This window comes from Gymnoscopelus microlampas, assembly GCF_963454915.1.
Source record: "Gymnoscopelus microlampas genome assembly, chromosome: 24".
Lineage (NCBI taxonomy): Eukaryota > Metazoa > Chordata > Actinopteri > Myctophiformes > Myctophidae > Gymnoscopelus > Gymnoscopelus microlampas.
Window position 1 is genome coordinate 34769743 of NC_139961.1, and position 15072 is coordinate 34784814.

Below are 15072 nucleotides of genomic sequence, written 5' to 3' on the forward strand. Positions count from 1 at the left end.
TAATGACCTTTAAGCTTCCCGTCTGAAATGACCTTTCAGTTGTCACCATGTAGGTTGACACCCACTCACTCTGCCCCAGCCAGGCTGTGTTGATTGTGTTTGAGTTGCACCTGTGGGGAGTTAGTTTGTAACTGTGTGAGTGCGTGTAGGATTCTCTGTTTGTTTTACATTGTTTTATGAGTCTGTGGTTGAGAGGACTGGAGAATAAATACTTTATTTGCAGTGTGAGTTGGAGTCCATTCGAGTTTTCCTGCTTTTAGCTTAGAAAAATCCTGACTGGGTGGAATTGGTGACCCACCTGAAGATGTATTTTCTGTTTACTAAAACAGCTGGAGAGAATGTTTAGTAGTTACCAAACAAACACTAGTCACTAGTCTAAAGACATTATTCCTACCAGAAAAACGTTTTTGTTTGTTGCTTTAACCAAAAATACCACGTAATTTACACCACCTTCTTTGACAAACTGAATCAAATAAACCCACACCTGCTGCCACACCTTGTAGTTATCTGAGCAGTCACAAGATGGCGCCAGAGCTACCAAAACGCATCCTTATGTAGGTGGTTGTGAGCAGAGCCTCCTTTGCTAAAGCTAAAGATTGGTCTATATCAGTGATTTAAAGTAACTGAGTACATTTACTCAAGTACTGTACTTAAGTACAATTTTACTTAACTGGAGTATTAACAATTTTCTGTACTTTCACTTCTACTCCACTACATCTCAGAGGCAAATATTATACTTTTACGCCCCTATGAATATTTGAAAACTTTACTAGTTACTTTGTAGATTTGGATTATTATTACAAAACATACATTGACCACTTCAGCCCTATATGCATTTCGGCCGATCTACATACTTGTAGATATTTTCAAAAGATTTGTATACATTTGAAAAGTTGTGAAATGGGACATTCTGCACAATGAGTATGGCTACTTTCTACTTTTGGTACTTTTAAGTACATTTTGATACCAATACTTTTCTTCTTTTACTCAAGTCAATTTTGAATTCCGGACTTTTACTTAAGAGTAACAGAGTATTTCTACATTGCCATATTGCTACTTTTACTAGTAGCCTACTTCTTCTAACACTGGTCTATATTTATTCAGACAGAGCTCCTGGCTCGGAAGCGTCTGTCTGGCTTTGATTGACAGGTTTAAGATCATGAGGTAGATTACATATTCTCCCCTAGGTTAAAGTAAACTTCACATGCACACTTTATGCATTGTGCCATTTCATATTCAATAGTTAATTAAGGCGTTGTCAAATTACAAATGAGTATGGTTTATTTTCTCTGTCAAGAAAACAAAGACAACCATTCATTGTGTATTTAATTTTATTAGTTTAACCACTACCCAATTCAAAATGATTGCCTGGGGAAGCCAAGTTGAACGTGGTTAAACATGTAGGCTGCGATAGCCTACATTTTAAGTCTATATGCAATTTAGGCTAATATGAATTTAAAAAGATGTCCATTCACATACATAGTTACATCAATAAAAAAACAAATACATAAATACATAAATAAATGGATGAGTGTGAATGAATAGGCATAAATTAACAAACAAACCAAAAGATGCTTAAATATATTCCACCAGACAACAGTAGTTAATTGAAATTATTATTATTTATTTTTTACTTAAGTAAAGGTATCAATACTGCAATGTAGAAACACTCTGTGTAAAAATCCGGTAATAAAAATGCACTTGAGTAAAAGTATAAAGTATTGGCATCAAAATATACTTAAAGTAGGCTACTCATTATGCCGTTTCACAATACTTGAGTAGCCTATGTACAGTACTTAGTTACTTTCAATTCCACCACTGATGAATAGGCATAAATAAATAGACAAACAAACCAAAATATGCTTAAAATATATTCCACCAGACATAAAAGTATTTAGGCTAATTGGAACTCCAGTATATACAATTAATCAAACTAAGTAGGATTGGTTTTAAAAAAAAGTGAGTCTGCAAACCTTTTCGATGAAGGCGACAAACTTGTCGTTGAGTCCAACCATCTGCTCCTTCTCCTGGCTCTTGGCATCCTGGTCCTTGGGGTCCATTTTGGGGTTCATTGGGGTCAGTAAGGCGGGGTTGGTCGCCACCTTTGCAAAGCTTTTCACGGGCTTGTTGCCGCCCGGAGAATAGGACTGGCTGCTGTATCCTCCTTGAGCTTTAGGCACTCCTTGAGTTTTAGACATGATGATCAGGAGATTGTAGTGAGAGCTACCCAGATGTTAGAAAAAGAACTGCTCCAAAGGAAGAGAGGGAGAGACCAGGGAAGGAGTCACCTGCTTTTAAGAGAGATGTTTTTGTGTTTTAAGAGAGAATATTGTAGTGAGATTGACCCAAATGTTATAGAAAAAGAAGAACTCCAAAGGAAGAGATGAGGAGAGAGAGCAGGGAAGGTACTCACACCAAAGGAGCAACCTGCTTTTAAGGTGGGCAAAGGACGACCAAGGACCACCCCTCACCTCTCAGGTATGCGCTATCGTCCAATCAGGTGAAGACAAGTGCCATTCGGCGGAGGCGAACTGGATAAGGAGAGATGAAATTCTTGAATTTCCACACGTAAACCTGTTTGTCCGGGGGTGTGCTGGACACGGCGAGCCAATGGGCACCAGGTGGGCTGTTTCGTGCGTAAAATAGCGGTATAAAAATCACCAGCGCGGCTCTCTCCAACTTACACCAGAGCATCAGGTGACCCCCGACTTGGTTATACAGCCTGAATCTTATCCATCCATCCAGCCATCCTTCCATCCATTGATCCGCCATCTATCCATCCATCGATCCATCATCTATCCATCCAGACCACCACCATGCCTAAAGGGAGCAGCGCCAGCGTGTTCGGCGGAGCTGGAGGACGAGGCACCAGGGCGTCCGTGGCGACCCTGGACGGTCTGCGGAACGTGATGCGCAACGACCCGGGGGAGAAAGCCGCCGTCGCTCCCCGAAACTCGGCGAAGGCTCCCCGGGCCTCCGCGCCCCCCGCGGCCCCCGTCGGCCCCGCGGACGACAAGAAGACCATGCGGGGTCTGAACGAGCGGCTCTCCGGCTACCTGGGCCGCGTGCGCGAGCTGGAGAAAGCCAACCGGGAGCTGGAGGACCAGATCAAGGACATCCTGGCCAAGAGGGCGACGCCCGACGGACGCAACTGGGACGAGATCGAGAAACCCCTGGATCACCTCAGGAAGAAGGTTTGTGTTTCACTGTTAAGCATCGCCTAGTGTAGCGGAGCAATTTGGTCTCATTTGTCACATGTTGTTGGCTGTTTTTCCGTGCACCTTTACGCACCTTTACGCACCATTACGCACAACGCGTCCAAAGTCAAATTAATATTTCTTATTTTTATTGTTTTATTAGAATGCAATCTGAAATAGTTCTCCATCAAAATGATGTCTCTTTGTCGTTTTGCTTTATTTATAAATGGTTAGTTTTCTAATAATATCACACATTGCCCTCCATGCACAGCTCAAGGAAAAGACCATGGACAATGCCAAGCTCCTGCTTCAGATTGACAACGCAAAACTGGCCAACGATGACTTCAAGAATAAGTAAGGGACAACATTCACATTTTCTCAGGAAAATATTATATTATTGTTGCATCAATCCATTGTTGTGAAGAGGGGAAATGATGCCTTATAGCTGATTTATCCTTTGGTGGAAAAGTGTTGTTGGAAAAATGACATATTTGCAACTGAAAAACCTTGTTATTGAAGCACACAAGTCGAGCTTAAGTGTCCCTTTCTGCAGGCTGGATGCTGAGAAAGAGGGAAGGCGTGCAGTGGAGCAGGACGTGGTCGGCCTGAAGAAAATCATCGACGACACTCGCTTGAATCGCAGCCAACTGGAGAACCAGATAGAGTCTGTGAAAGACGAGCTGGACAACCTCAAGAAAGACCACAAGGATGTGAGGACCACACTGATTGACACATGCACACAGGACAACCACTTCTATTTATTTATTCATGCACACTTACCTAACGTTTATTTCAGTGGTGTGAAGTAACTAAGTACATTTACTCAAGTACTATAGAGTATTTCCCATTTTCAGTACTTTTACTTCTACTCCACTACACCTCAGAGGCAAATATTGTATTTTTACTCCACTACAATTATTAAAAAACTTTAGTTACTAGTTACTTTTCAGATATAAATTATGATATTATAGAACATACATTAACCAATTTAGCCTATTTTATACATAGGCTATTTGAAAATAGCCGATCTACAAGCTCACAACGCCTTGCATCAGACAAGCTCACAACACGTTGCATCAGACGCGTTGTGAGCTTGTAGATCTGCTATTTTCAAACATTAGTAGTACTTTTACTTTTGGTACTTTAAGTATATTTTGATGCCAATACTGTTGTGCTTTTACTCAAGTAACATTTTGAACGCAGGCCTTTTACTTGAGTATTTTTATATTGTGGTATTAGTACTTTTACTTAAGTAAAACAAAATAGTACTTTTTCCTTATTCACCAACACATGCTGAGGCAGACAGAGCTAACCTACCTTGCAATGCATGTTCAATATCCAAATCCATAAAAACTAAAAATAGGACGGTACTATACTTGCTATAAACCTCTATGAGTCATCTATTGAATGACAGTAGCTCTGAAGTACATGTTGACTACTGGCTACTAATGACAAATCATCTCCTGTTGCTGTTTCAGGATGTACAGGACCTCCGTAAGAGGATCAAGGACTCCAACGTGATTGTGGAGATGGACTCCCACGACTCCAACCTGGCCGACACCCTCAACAATATCCGTGCCCAGTACGAAAAGCTGGCCAAGAAGAATCGCGCGGAAGCCGAAAACTGGTACCAAGACAAGGTACGTCACCCTCGCCTCAACGTCTGGTTTCAGTTAGTTTTAGTTTCGTTCCCCAATGCCATCTTGGTTATTTTCTTTTTTTGTTTGTTTGTGTCACAATTCTGGGTTTCAACCATATGAAATCACAAACACTAAATCTGAATATCATACAGCTGATTAATTGTGAAATGGCGCTGCGGCTCCTTGTTGTGTGTTATTTTACTTTGCATCTATTACGTATTTACTTTTCCCTCTCTACTATACTCTCTCTCATCTTCCTCTCCCTCTTTCACTTTACTTTCCCATCCACCCTCCTCCCTGTCATTCACCCCCCTCTCTCCCTCCCTAACTCTCTCTTTCTCCCCCCCCTCTCTCTCTCTCTCTCTCTCTCTCTCTCTCTCTCCCTCTCTCTCTCCTTTGTCTGTTGTATTGTCAGTTTGACAACATCAAGGTGGAGGTGCGTCAGAACACGGCCACACTGCAGACGGGCCAGTCGGAGCTCAATGACCTGCGCAGGCAGAAGCAGCAAGCTGAGATCGACGTCCAGGCCATGCTCAGCATGGTATGCAAGCCCCCCCACACACACACACACACACACACACACACGACGCGCACGCACGCACGCACGCACGCACGCACGCACGCACGCACGCACGCACGCACGCACGCACGCACGCACGCACGCACGCACGCACGCACGCACACACACACACACACACACACACACACACACAGACTGCAAATAAAACACCCTGGAAGCTATGCACACATCTGTGTGGAACAACACGTTCATAAGTATCCCCCGAGGCAGCAGCAGCCTAAAACAAACAACAGAGGGAGCTTCAGTAACATCATACCCGACACGACATGTCCTGAAATGCCCAGCGGTGAGTGGTGAGTGGGGACACAAAGCCTCTCCCCTTCAAAGGACAAGGAAACTCTCTGAAGCCGCGTTATCTTCTTTGAAGCTGTCACAATGCATGCAGCCCGTAGGACTTGGCTGTTACCCATGCAAACATCATGGCTCACAACTTATTTTATTTTTCTTTCTGCTATCATTCTGCATTCTTCCATGCAAAACAAGAGAAGAGCGACCTGCGGTACCTCCTGTACCTGCCTGTAGACCAGCATTCCAGACTGCCCTGTCATTAAATAGCAAGACGGTTATTTCGTACTGAACAGGTTCTCTGTCGCCTACAGGGACACCTTGGCCTTGGAAAAAACAGAAAAATGTAGAAGTCAAAATGTCAAGGGTTAAGTTTCCTGAGATGATGGGTGGCCTGGTTTGTGGGGGATGAGGTTTGACAAGGTCAAAGGCTGAATAGCAAGGTGAAAGCAGGAGCCCTTTACCCTACAAAAAGGGTTTTGTATGTTTTTATTTCATATTTTCATGCATATCCCTTAGACCTGCACTGCAAAGTTCATGTCATGGTTCATGAAAATAACAGGTTTTTCTGAAAATTCTAAATGGCGGGGGGGAAAGTATGCTTTCTGATAGGCTTTCTGATATTTATTTTAAAATAGCCAAAGGTGATGCTGTAGCATTACAAACAAGAGCCTACACAATCATACTTGTGCTTAGAATCCATCATCTCTGACACGGAACGTGAATATACAATGATGATCCAGTTCATACAAGTATTAATTTGTCATCTAATATGCCGCACAATCTTATTGAATATATTATTTTATATTTTGATATTGGTGTCTCTCTCTCTGTCCCGTCAGATCCGCTCCCTGGAGGACACTCAGCAAGAGACAGAGAACCGCTACAATCATGAGCTGAACCGCCTCAACCAGATCCTGCTGGGCCTGGAGGAGGAGCTGGGCAGGGTGAGGTCGCAGGTGGCGAGGCAGGTGGACGACTACCAGGAGCTGCTGCACGTCAAGATGAAGCTGGAGGCCGAGATCGAGAACTACCGCAGCCTGATACACGGCATCACCGCCGACGAGGACAGGTGAGGAGCACTTAGACGCCCAGCGAACATTGTAGTCTGTACATATCACTGCTGCTGGCATTGGAAAATAACTCTCAGAGTTACATTTTAACTACTTATCTACTTAAACCCTCTATGAGTCTAAACTCATAAGGATATGGATGCTGGGCTTCAAATGGTTAAAGTATGCATGGATTTCCTCTAAAAACAGCAGCAGTAGATTCATACGAAGGTGAAAGTATAGAAAACTAGGGTGAGGGGGTGAGCATTATTGGTGGTCTTGGTTTAAGCGTTGGTGTTAGTATCAGCAGGATCTTGTCCTCTTTTCTCCCTGACAGCTTGGAGTTCTCTTTAGAACATGCACTGCAGAGCGGTAAGTTTTAGGACAAAACCCCACCCAGTAGGATTGTCTGCACTCTGCAGCATGCATGTGCTGCATTTCATGCACTTTATGTCTGTGCCCAAACTACACGTCTCAACCGTCCACAGAGCTGGGTCAATTACCAATTCAAATATTTTGAGTTACTTTGACAATGCACTTAAGTTCGATAATGACTATTAAATACTCAGAGGGTCATTTTGGGACAACATAGGATGGATGTGTCCTATAATAGTAATTGATTCCAGTTTGAATAGTAACTTGACTCAAGCCTGCCCGTACGGTGTTGTTGTAGGTGTGAAAGGCTTGGAATGGTGTAAGCAATATGGCTGGCATTCAACACTGAATAAATGAGCAGAATACAGCCATAGCCATACTGCTTAAACCAATATCCATTCTTCTGAAATCTGCAATTAATCTAATCTAACGCTCTACGCTCTCATTTTGGTAATGGCTAATAGCATCACTGAACTTCACCTTAGAACTCTTCATGTGTTGCACCTTAAAACTGCATGCAACTACACCATGACTTTAAGTTTATGAATGATAATTATCGCTATGTACAAACCAATCACTACATGCATATTTCTTCTTTTCCTTTATTTATTCAGGGGAGCCCATTGAGAGCAAGCTCTCACACCCTAATAACAGCATAATAAAACATATAAAATACATACATCATGAAAAACAATAACAAACATTTGAATCATAGTACAATCAACACAGATGCAAATAAATATAGTGTTACATGAAACAGGTGCAGTTACTATGTAATGTGTCCTCATATCTGGTACATAACTGTAAAACTAACATTTGGAGAGCGGGCATAGCACAGTGTGCACAAGACACCCTTGATTTGATCAAAAACCTGCTCTGAACACCTTCTCGTTTCTTCCCGAAGCCAAAACTACCAGTCTAAAATCTAAAGGAACGGCCCCCGTCAAGGAGAAGGAGGTGAAGGAAGAAGCCCTTATAAAACCACAAAGCGTTCAGTCCAACCAAGCTGCACCTCCTGCCCCGGAACCGCAACTCGGAGCCGCAGACCCTGCTGAGGAGCTGAAGGCTGCGAGCAACGGACCCCCTGCAAAGAAAGCCCCAAAGACCAAGGATAAAACCAAAAAGAAAGGGTCATCTTCTTCTTCCTCATCTTCATCTTCATCTTCATCTTCCTCATCCTCATCTTCTGACTCCGAGTCCGAGCAGAAGGACAAGTAGCCCAGCCAATCAGATAGTCCAAAGGCTTCTTGTCCTGCCTCTTTTCTTTCTGTCTCTTTGAAGGATCTTTTGAGCCCGGTATTGCATGCCGTGAACCATAGCTTTGGTGTTGGTGGCAGTGGAATGTATTCTCATCAGAGATAAATAAACGCAATTGATTCCAACAATAATTCTTTTTTTGTCTGTTTAATGATTATCACCAAGAATATGGTTCATTGTTTCTGTTTAATGGTTTCCCATGCATTGAGATGCATAACATTATTGCACTACTGTCATTGCGTGCTGATTCAAAAGTAAAAATGTTCTTGGCTCAGTAGTCCTTTGCATTGAACAAGGTATGTTTTCATTACGTGGTGAAACACTTTTCACTGCTCAATGAAATTATAAACATCCATCACTGCAGCAAATGCATCATGACAGCCAACAAGTATGTCTACATAGTAATGTCGGAAATATATGCTACATCTTTTTAGAATTTGGTTGAAGTCATAGCTGGTTTTCAGTACCATCTTGTCAGCACAAGTGCCTAGTAGGCTACTATCAGACCTATCAATACATATTCTGCTCTCGTCCATAATCTCACAAAAGCAGCGTTAACTTTTATATGAAGAGGCTACTCTATAAGAAAGTTGAAGGGCAACGTCACACATTTTTACCTGAATCCTATCATTCTAGTGTGAGAATGTGAAAACCTGATAATTCCCAATATATTCTATGTGTTGAAGGTTTGTTCTCTTGGAGCTGGAGAATCTTCGCCAGCCTTCATAAAACAGTGCTTTTTACATAGGCTGCATTCATATGACAGAACTGCATTCAACTTAAAATGTTTCCATCTGCCAAATATCCACTCTTATCATTCCTTTCAAAGAACATACAAACACTTGAAAATGAAATGAATCAATGAATCAATATGTATGCAAAATGGCCAATAGTGCCAGTGGTGTGGTGGAATTCTGCCCTGAAGGAAGAGCCATGACAACAGCTTTCAATAGGAATACTGTACTTTTATTTATAACACCAAAACAACTCAATGCCAACATATGCCCTTTTACCCTGCAACTAGGATTGACTTTACACAGGCTCATCTCCATAACACATTCCCAATATAACAAATAACACAATAACACTATCCCAACAACAACACCACCACTAGTAGCCCAGAACGTCACACAGCCCTGACCTGAGGGGTTACACTGTCCCTAGTAACCCACTTACCCAACACAAAGTCCTGGGATGCGGATGCAGACACCTCCCTCACTTCTCCAGGGGCTCTGATGCCCCTGTGTGGTGTGAGGGTCATCTGATGTGGACAATCTCTTTGTCTCCATCTGGTTCTCCTCTTCCCAGATGGAGAGAACCAGGTAACACAAAGTATATACATGGTAATGATCAGGGGTCATCACCATGCCAGCTTGTGATGGACATGTTCATCGATATTTAGTTTTTGCCGCAGACATACAAAATAAGTGATCAATGGTTTTACCGGAAATACATAATGAACTCCTAATGTGCCATAGTGTATATCTATGCCAATGTGCTACACATTTTACAATGATAGTATTTCTGCATTAACCACTGAGACACAAAGAAATATAAGTAATTAAAAAAAAAAAAGCCAATCTACAAGCTCACAAGACATTACATCATGACATGTTGAGAGCTTGTAGATCTGGTATTTTCGAAACATTTCAGAAAATGTTCTAATTATTTATTTATTTACTTAGCCAATGACATGCCCAAAATGGGGATGCCAGGGTTAAAGAGGTTACCTATTCTGAAGAAAACCATAAGACTGCCAGGTGGCTAAGACAGGCATTAAATGTGGCATGGTGAAAGTCTATTCCGTATTTGGGATTTCAATAATTGGTTCTTATCAGTACAGTTAGTGCTTCCATTGAACGTTACATGAGCAAAGGGCCATTTAGGTGCAGAGATGAGTGGGTGCGTGTCATATGCTGGCTTTTCAGAGGACAGTGTTACTTGAGTTCAGGAGGAGATCAAGTTCTACCAGTTCTACCTTACCAAACCAAAACCAAAACTTTGGTTTGGTAAGATAGCTTCGATAGTTGGTGACATCTTGATGAGAAATCCTCTATCATGATGAGAAAGTCTTAGACCTTTCACAGTTGTGATGCCAACAATGGAACAAAGAAAGATGAGAGTCAAAAATATCATGTACATGGAAGTACATGATGAGTGATTGAAAACCAGGCATGGGTCATCTTCTTCTTCCTCTTCCTCTTCCTCATCTGACTCTGAAGACGGACAAATAGCCCAGCCAATCAGATAGTTCAAAGGCCTGTTTCTTTTCTTTTTTTCTTTGAAGGTGTTGTTGAACCATGGTTATTAGTTTTGATGTTTGGTAGCAGTGAAATGTATTCTCATCATAAATCTTTACCAATAATTGAACAACCACATTTTGGCTCATCACGTCTTTAATGGCTGACGCCCATGCATGCCGTGAATACTTCTTCAACCACTAATAGCCAAAAAAACGAAAACAAACATAGCATAGTAATGTTTTATTATCCTTCTATTTTTGGGACAAAACCGCACTGCACATATTACACTTTGCACAACCACTTGCACTATGTATATATTTTTTACGGCATATTCTATATTGCTAAATTATTCCCGCCTCATATTCTGTACATTGCTGCTAAAAGGTTTAACCGTTACTTGTCTTTTATCACGCATACAAAGAAATTCTGGTTTTGCAGTGTTTTTTTTTTATTTATTGACTGAATACTTTATTAACAGTTTGCAAAAAAAGCACAGAAAGTACAGTTTAATACAAATACAACGCTAAAAGGATTGAACCCAAGAAAGCATTATGGCTTGTTTCCTTTGGGGTCCTGTGTATTCAATTCATACTGTAGGAACATTTAGTGACAGACTATACAATTATAGTAAGAAAATATATAAAAACTTTATATAAAACATTTATAAAAACATCATATAAACATTGTAATAAGTTGTAATCAAAAGGAAAAATCTGTACAGTAAACAGTTCTGGTTTAATTTTTTACAGGGGCCAGTTCCGAATTGCAGCCACCTGTAAGTGTGGTTTAGAAGGAGAGCAAGGATTCACACTTTTTTATGACTGTTGGTAGGGCATTCCACATTTTGGTGGTATAGCAGTAGAACAAATTGAACCCCTTGTTTGAGCCAAATCTGTGTTGAATGTGATTTGTGGAGCTCCCTCTGATGTTGTGTTTGCGGACGTCTTTAACGTTTTTGAAGTAGTTTGATGGTGGGTGTCTTTGTGTTTGAGGTGTAGTGTATCTTGTAGACCAGGCCCATTGCAAGTTACTGTACTCTGTCCTCTACCCTGAGCCATCCCACCCTAGCAAAATGAGCAGAGGTTAGATGAGTTGTAGGTGTGAGGCCAAGTAGTATCCTGAACAGTTTGTTTTGGGACGTCTGGAGCCTTGTTTTTAGCCCTTTGTGGTGGTATGGCACCATGAGGCGCATGCATAGTCATAGTAACATTGGATGAGTGCTCCAGCTAGAGTCCTCAATGTAGTCCTACTGACCAGTGAGGAGATCTTGTACAAAACTCTTGTTCTATGGTTGACTTTTAACTTTGGGGTTATTCGTGGTTGAGGTGCCCTTACTCCGGACCAGGAACTAGACCACGCATGAGGCGATGAAGGCTGTGACTGACGGAGACCCCACAGAGAAATCCCCAAATACCAAGACCCAACCCAGGCAGGAGTCATTTTCTTCCTCATCCGAACTCAATGACAACTAGAAAAAGTGCTCCTCGGAGCACAGGTCTCCGCCAGGTCAGGTAGGTTATTGTGGCCTCCTGGTGGCGCTATAATAGGCCAATGTGAAAAGGGTGCGATTTGTTTTTAGGCTTTTCACTGCAATCGGACACTGCATTCATGATTTGAGGCATTTTGTTCCAAACATGTGTTTTGCAAAATTAGACCTGCTGGTGGCGCTATAACAGGCCAATGGTAAAAGGGTGGCATTTCTTCCTCGGCTTAATAGAAATGTTCGTGTGAAATTTCACGGAAATTGCAAGCTGCGTTCATGATTTGAGAAATTTTGTTGAAAACGGACCAATCCTGCAAACTTTGGAAGCCAATCTTAGGCAATCAGGATGTAATATGGGAAATCGGATAGGTTCTGACTTGGCATCCAGGTAGTGTGTGTGCACAGTTTTGCAGCGGCCGGGCCAACGGTGCCGGAGATTAGGTGGTAACAGAGGGACAGGACACACGGACACACGGACAGACGGACGGACGGACAGGGGGTAAAACCTACTCTCTCGCCATGCCTTTCGGCCTGGCGGAGACAATTAGCCCAGCCAATCAGTCGTCTCTGAGCCCAGCATCGCATGCTGTGAACCACGTTTAGTAGCTATTATGCTGGTGAGTGACAATGAAATGCATTCTCATGCTTCTTATCAATTAAATAACCACGTGATTCAATAACTTGGCACTTTACCTCTTGAATGGTTGTCACACATGCACGCTGGGAATCCTTCCTCAACCACTAATAGCCTGGGACATTACAATAGAATCACTGCATTACGCCTTAATGTGTTGCGCCTTAAAACTGCATTCAACTATGACGTTAATAGAGTGGAAATTATCACTATGTACAAACTAATCACCACACACATATATATAGCACATGAAACTTTGACAAACTTTTGGAGAGCAGACTTAATGTGAAGATTACAGAACACCCATTTTTTTTTCTCCAAAAGGGCTACAGAAACAGCACCCGTTAAGGAGGAGGTGGTAAAAGAAAAAGCCCACGTTCAGTCCAACCAGGGCATCTTCCTGGCACCAGGCCTCTTAAAGGACAACTTTGTTTTTTTACAACCAAGGTTTATATTTTAGCTTGTAATTAAAGTAAATAAAAGATGAGTGTTCTTTTTTTTTCATTTACTGCTTTCTATAGTTTTAGCAATTTTCGCGATATTTTTTACAGTGGGCGGGGGCATTCTGTCCGGTGGCTAAATATGCCTTTTTTACACAATAAAAAAGGTCCTGTGGTCTTTGATGGCCAGATGTGAGTTATTGGGGGCTAGAAGAGCTACTGTAAATAATAACAAAGAAAACGCCGGGTTGTTGTGTAAACAAATACATATTTAGCCACCGGACAGAATGCCCCCGCCCACTGTAAAAAAGATGGCGAAAATTGCTAAAACTATAGAAAGCAGTACATTTTAAAATGTTAACACTCATCTTTTATTTACTTTAATTACAATCTAAAACATAAACCTTGGTTGTAAAAAAACAAAGTTGTCCTTTAACCACAGGCTCTTCTGAGGTAGTCTTCTTGAGAGATTACTTCTGAGGTGATGAAGGCAATGACCGATGGAGCGCCCACAAAGAGAGCCAAAACCAGGAAGAGGTCATCTTATTCATCATCTTCCTCATCATTATCTTCCTCTTCTGAGTCCGGTTGTTCAGCCAGTCAGATAGTTCAAATGCCTCTTTCCTGCCACTTCCTCTGTTTCTTTGAAGGTGTCGTGCCATGAACTATGTTTAGTAGCTTTGATCAGAGATCTTTATCAATTAAATAACCCCATTTAAGCCCAACAAATATTTGACTCTTTTGTCTCTTTATGGTTACCGCCCATTCATTGAGATGCAGGGCCTCATTGCTCAACTGTATTGCGTGCTAAGAAAAACAATGTTTTTGGCTCAGTAGCCCTAAGCGACAAGGTACAGTATGAGTTAATTGGCCTACATGCTAAACATTTTTCTCTGCCGCCTGAAATGAGAAACATCCATCGCTGTGGTAATTGCATCATACCCAAAGGATGACAAGTATGTCTACATAGTTCACTATGTACTGTGCTATCCAAAAATAAAGGCAGAAAAGCCGCCCCCCGCCCTAACCGTAACCCTAACCCTAACCCTAACCCTAACCCCCAAAAAGATATATATTATAAAAGAAATAAGTGGGAGAATTTAAATTGTGGGTTCCAGCTGGTTGACACACTGCCACTTCCCCAGACCTGCTTGCACACGCACACACACACACGCACGCACACGCACACGCACACGCACACGCACACGCACTCACACACACACACACACACACACACACACACACACACACACACACACACACACACACACACACACACCATTAGTGTGGAGGATGCAATTATGCATTAATCTATGGAGAAGAACAACGAAGAAGAAGAAGAGCTTTAGGCTGCTCACATCACATGTCCTCTATAATTACGGGGCCAGAGCTCTGCTCTGGACACGTATTGTTATTCGCATTATTCTGTCACTTCTTCTTCTTCTTCTTCTTCTTCTTCTGCCACTTTTCGCAGTTCTGGCTAACCGCGCTGTCGGTTTTTACGAAACTCGGCCATATGGTAGATGGTCATGAAAAACGATCAAAAAATAATTCTCACAATCTTTCGTCCAAAGGTGGCGCTATAGCACTCAATTGAAAATGCCAACTTTGACCAGGTACAACTCATGCCCTGTTTGACCTACAGCCATGAAACTTGGATACACATATGCGTCTCCTCATGCTGAACAACTTTCACACTCTGATTTTGACCTCTGACCTTTAGATCTCCCACCATTTTGAATTATATTAAAAACAGTCATTGGCTCCTAACTTCTGCATTTTTTCACTTATGGAAAATCCGTTGGAAATTTTTGTAGAAAGTGGTCCAAAGTTCAAGTACGAAACGTTTCGTGCAGATTGCTCAAAAATCCCAGGAGGAGATAGAT

At 41.9% G+C, this 15072-nt stretch overlaps 2 protein-coding genes across 3 annotated transcripts in view; one reads left to right on the forward strand and one right to left on the reverse strand.

Annotated features, from left to right (window-relative positions):
• Positions 1-2363, reverse strand: part of LOC311040370 (keratin, type II cytoskeletal 8-like) — a 10173-nt gene extending 7810 nt beyond the window's left edge. Inside the window, exon 1 of the mRNA XM_084050617.1 lies at positions 1974-2363. Within this exon, the coding sequence (XP_083906743.1) occupies positions 1974-2198 (225 nt within the window). The 5' untranslated portion in view covers positions 2199-2363. The remainder of the gene's footprint in view (positions 1-1973) is intronic.
• Positions 2364-2686: 323 nt separating this feature from the next.
• LOC311040369 (keratin, type I cytoskeletal 18-like) lies at positions 2687-8511 on the forward strand. Of its 2 annotated transcripts, XM_084050616.1 has the most exons (9): positions 2687-3194; positions 3469-3551; positions 3751-3907; positions 4676-4837; positions 5253-5378; positions 6545-6774; positions 7092-7126; positions 8034-8222; positions 8307-8511. In XM_084050616.1, the coding sequence occupies exons 1-9, from the start codon at positions 2817-2819 to the stop codon at positions 8345-8347; spliced, it is 1401 nt and encodes a 466-aa protein (XP_083906742.1). In that variant the 5' UTR covers positions 2687-2816; the 3' UTR covers positions 8348-8511. The 2 variants fall into 2 exon arrangements, with proteins under 2 accessions (XP_083906742.1, XP_083906741.1); XM_084050615.1 differs by having other exon boundaries at positions 8034-8511.
• The last annotated feature ends 6561 nt before the right edge of the window (positions 8512-15072 follow it).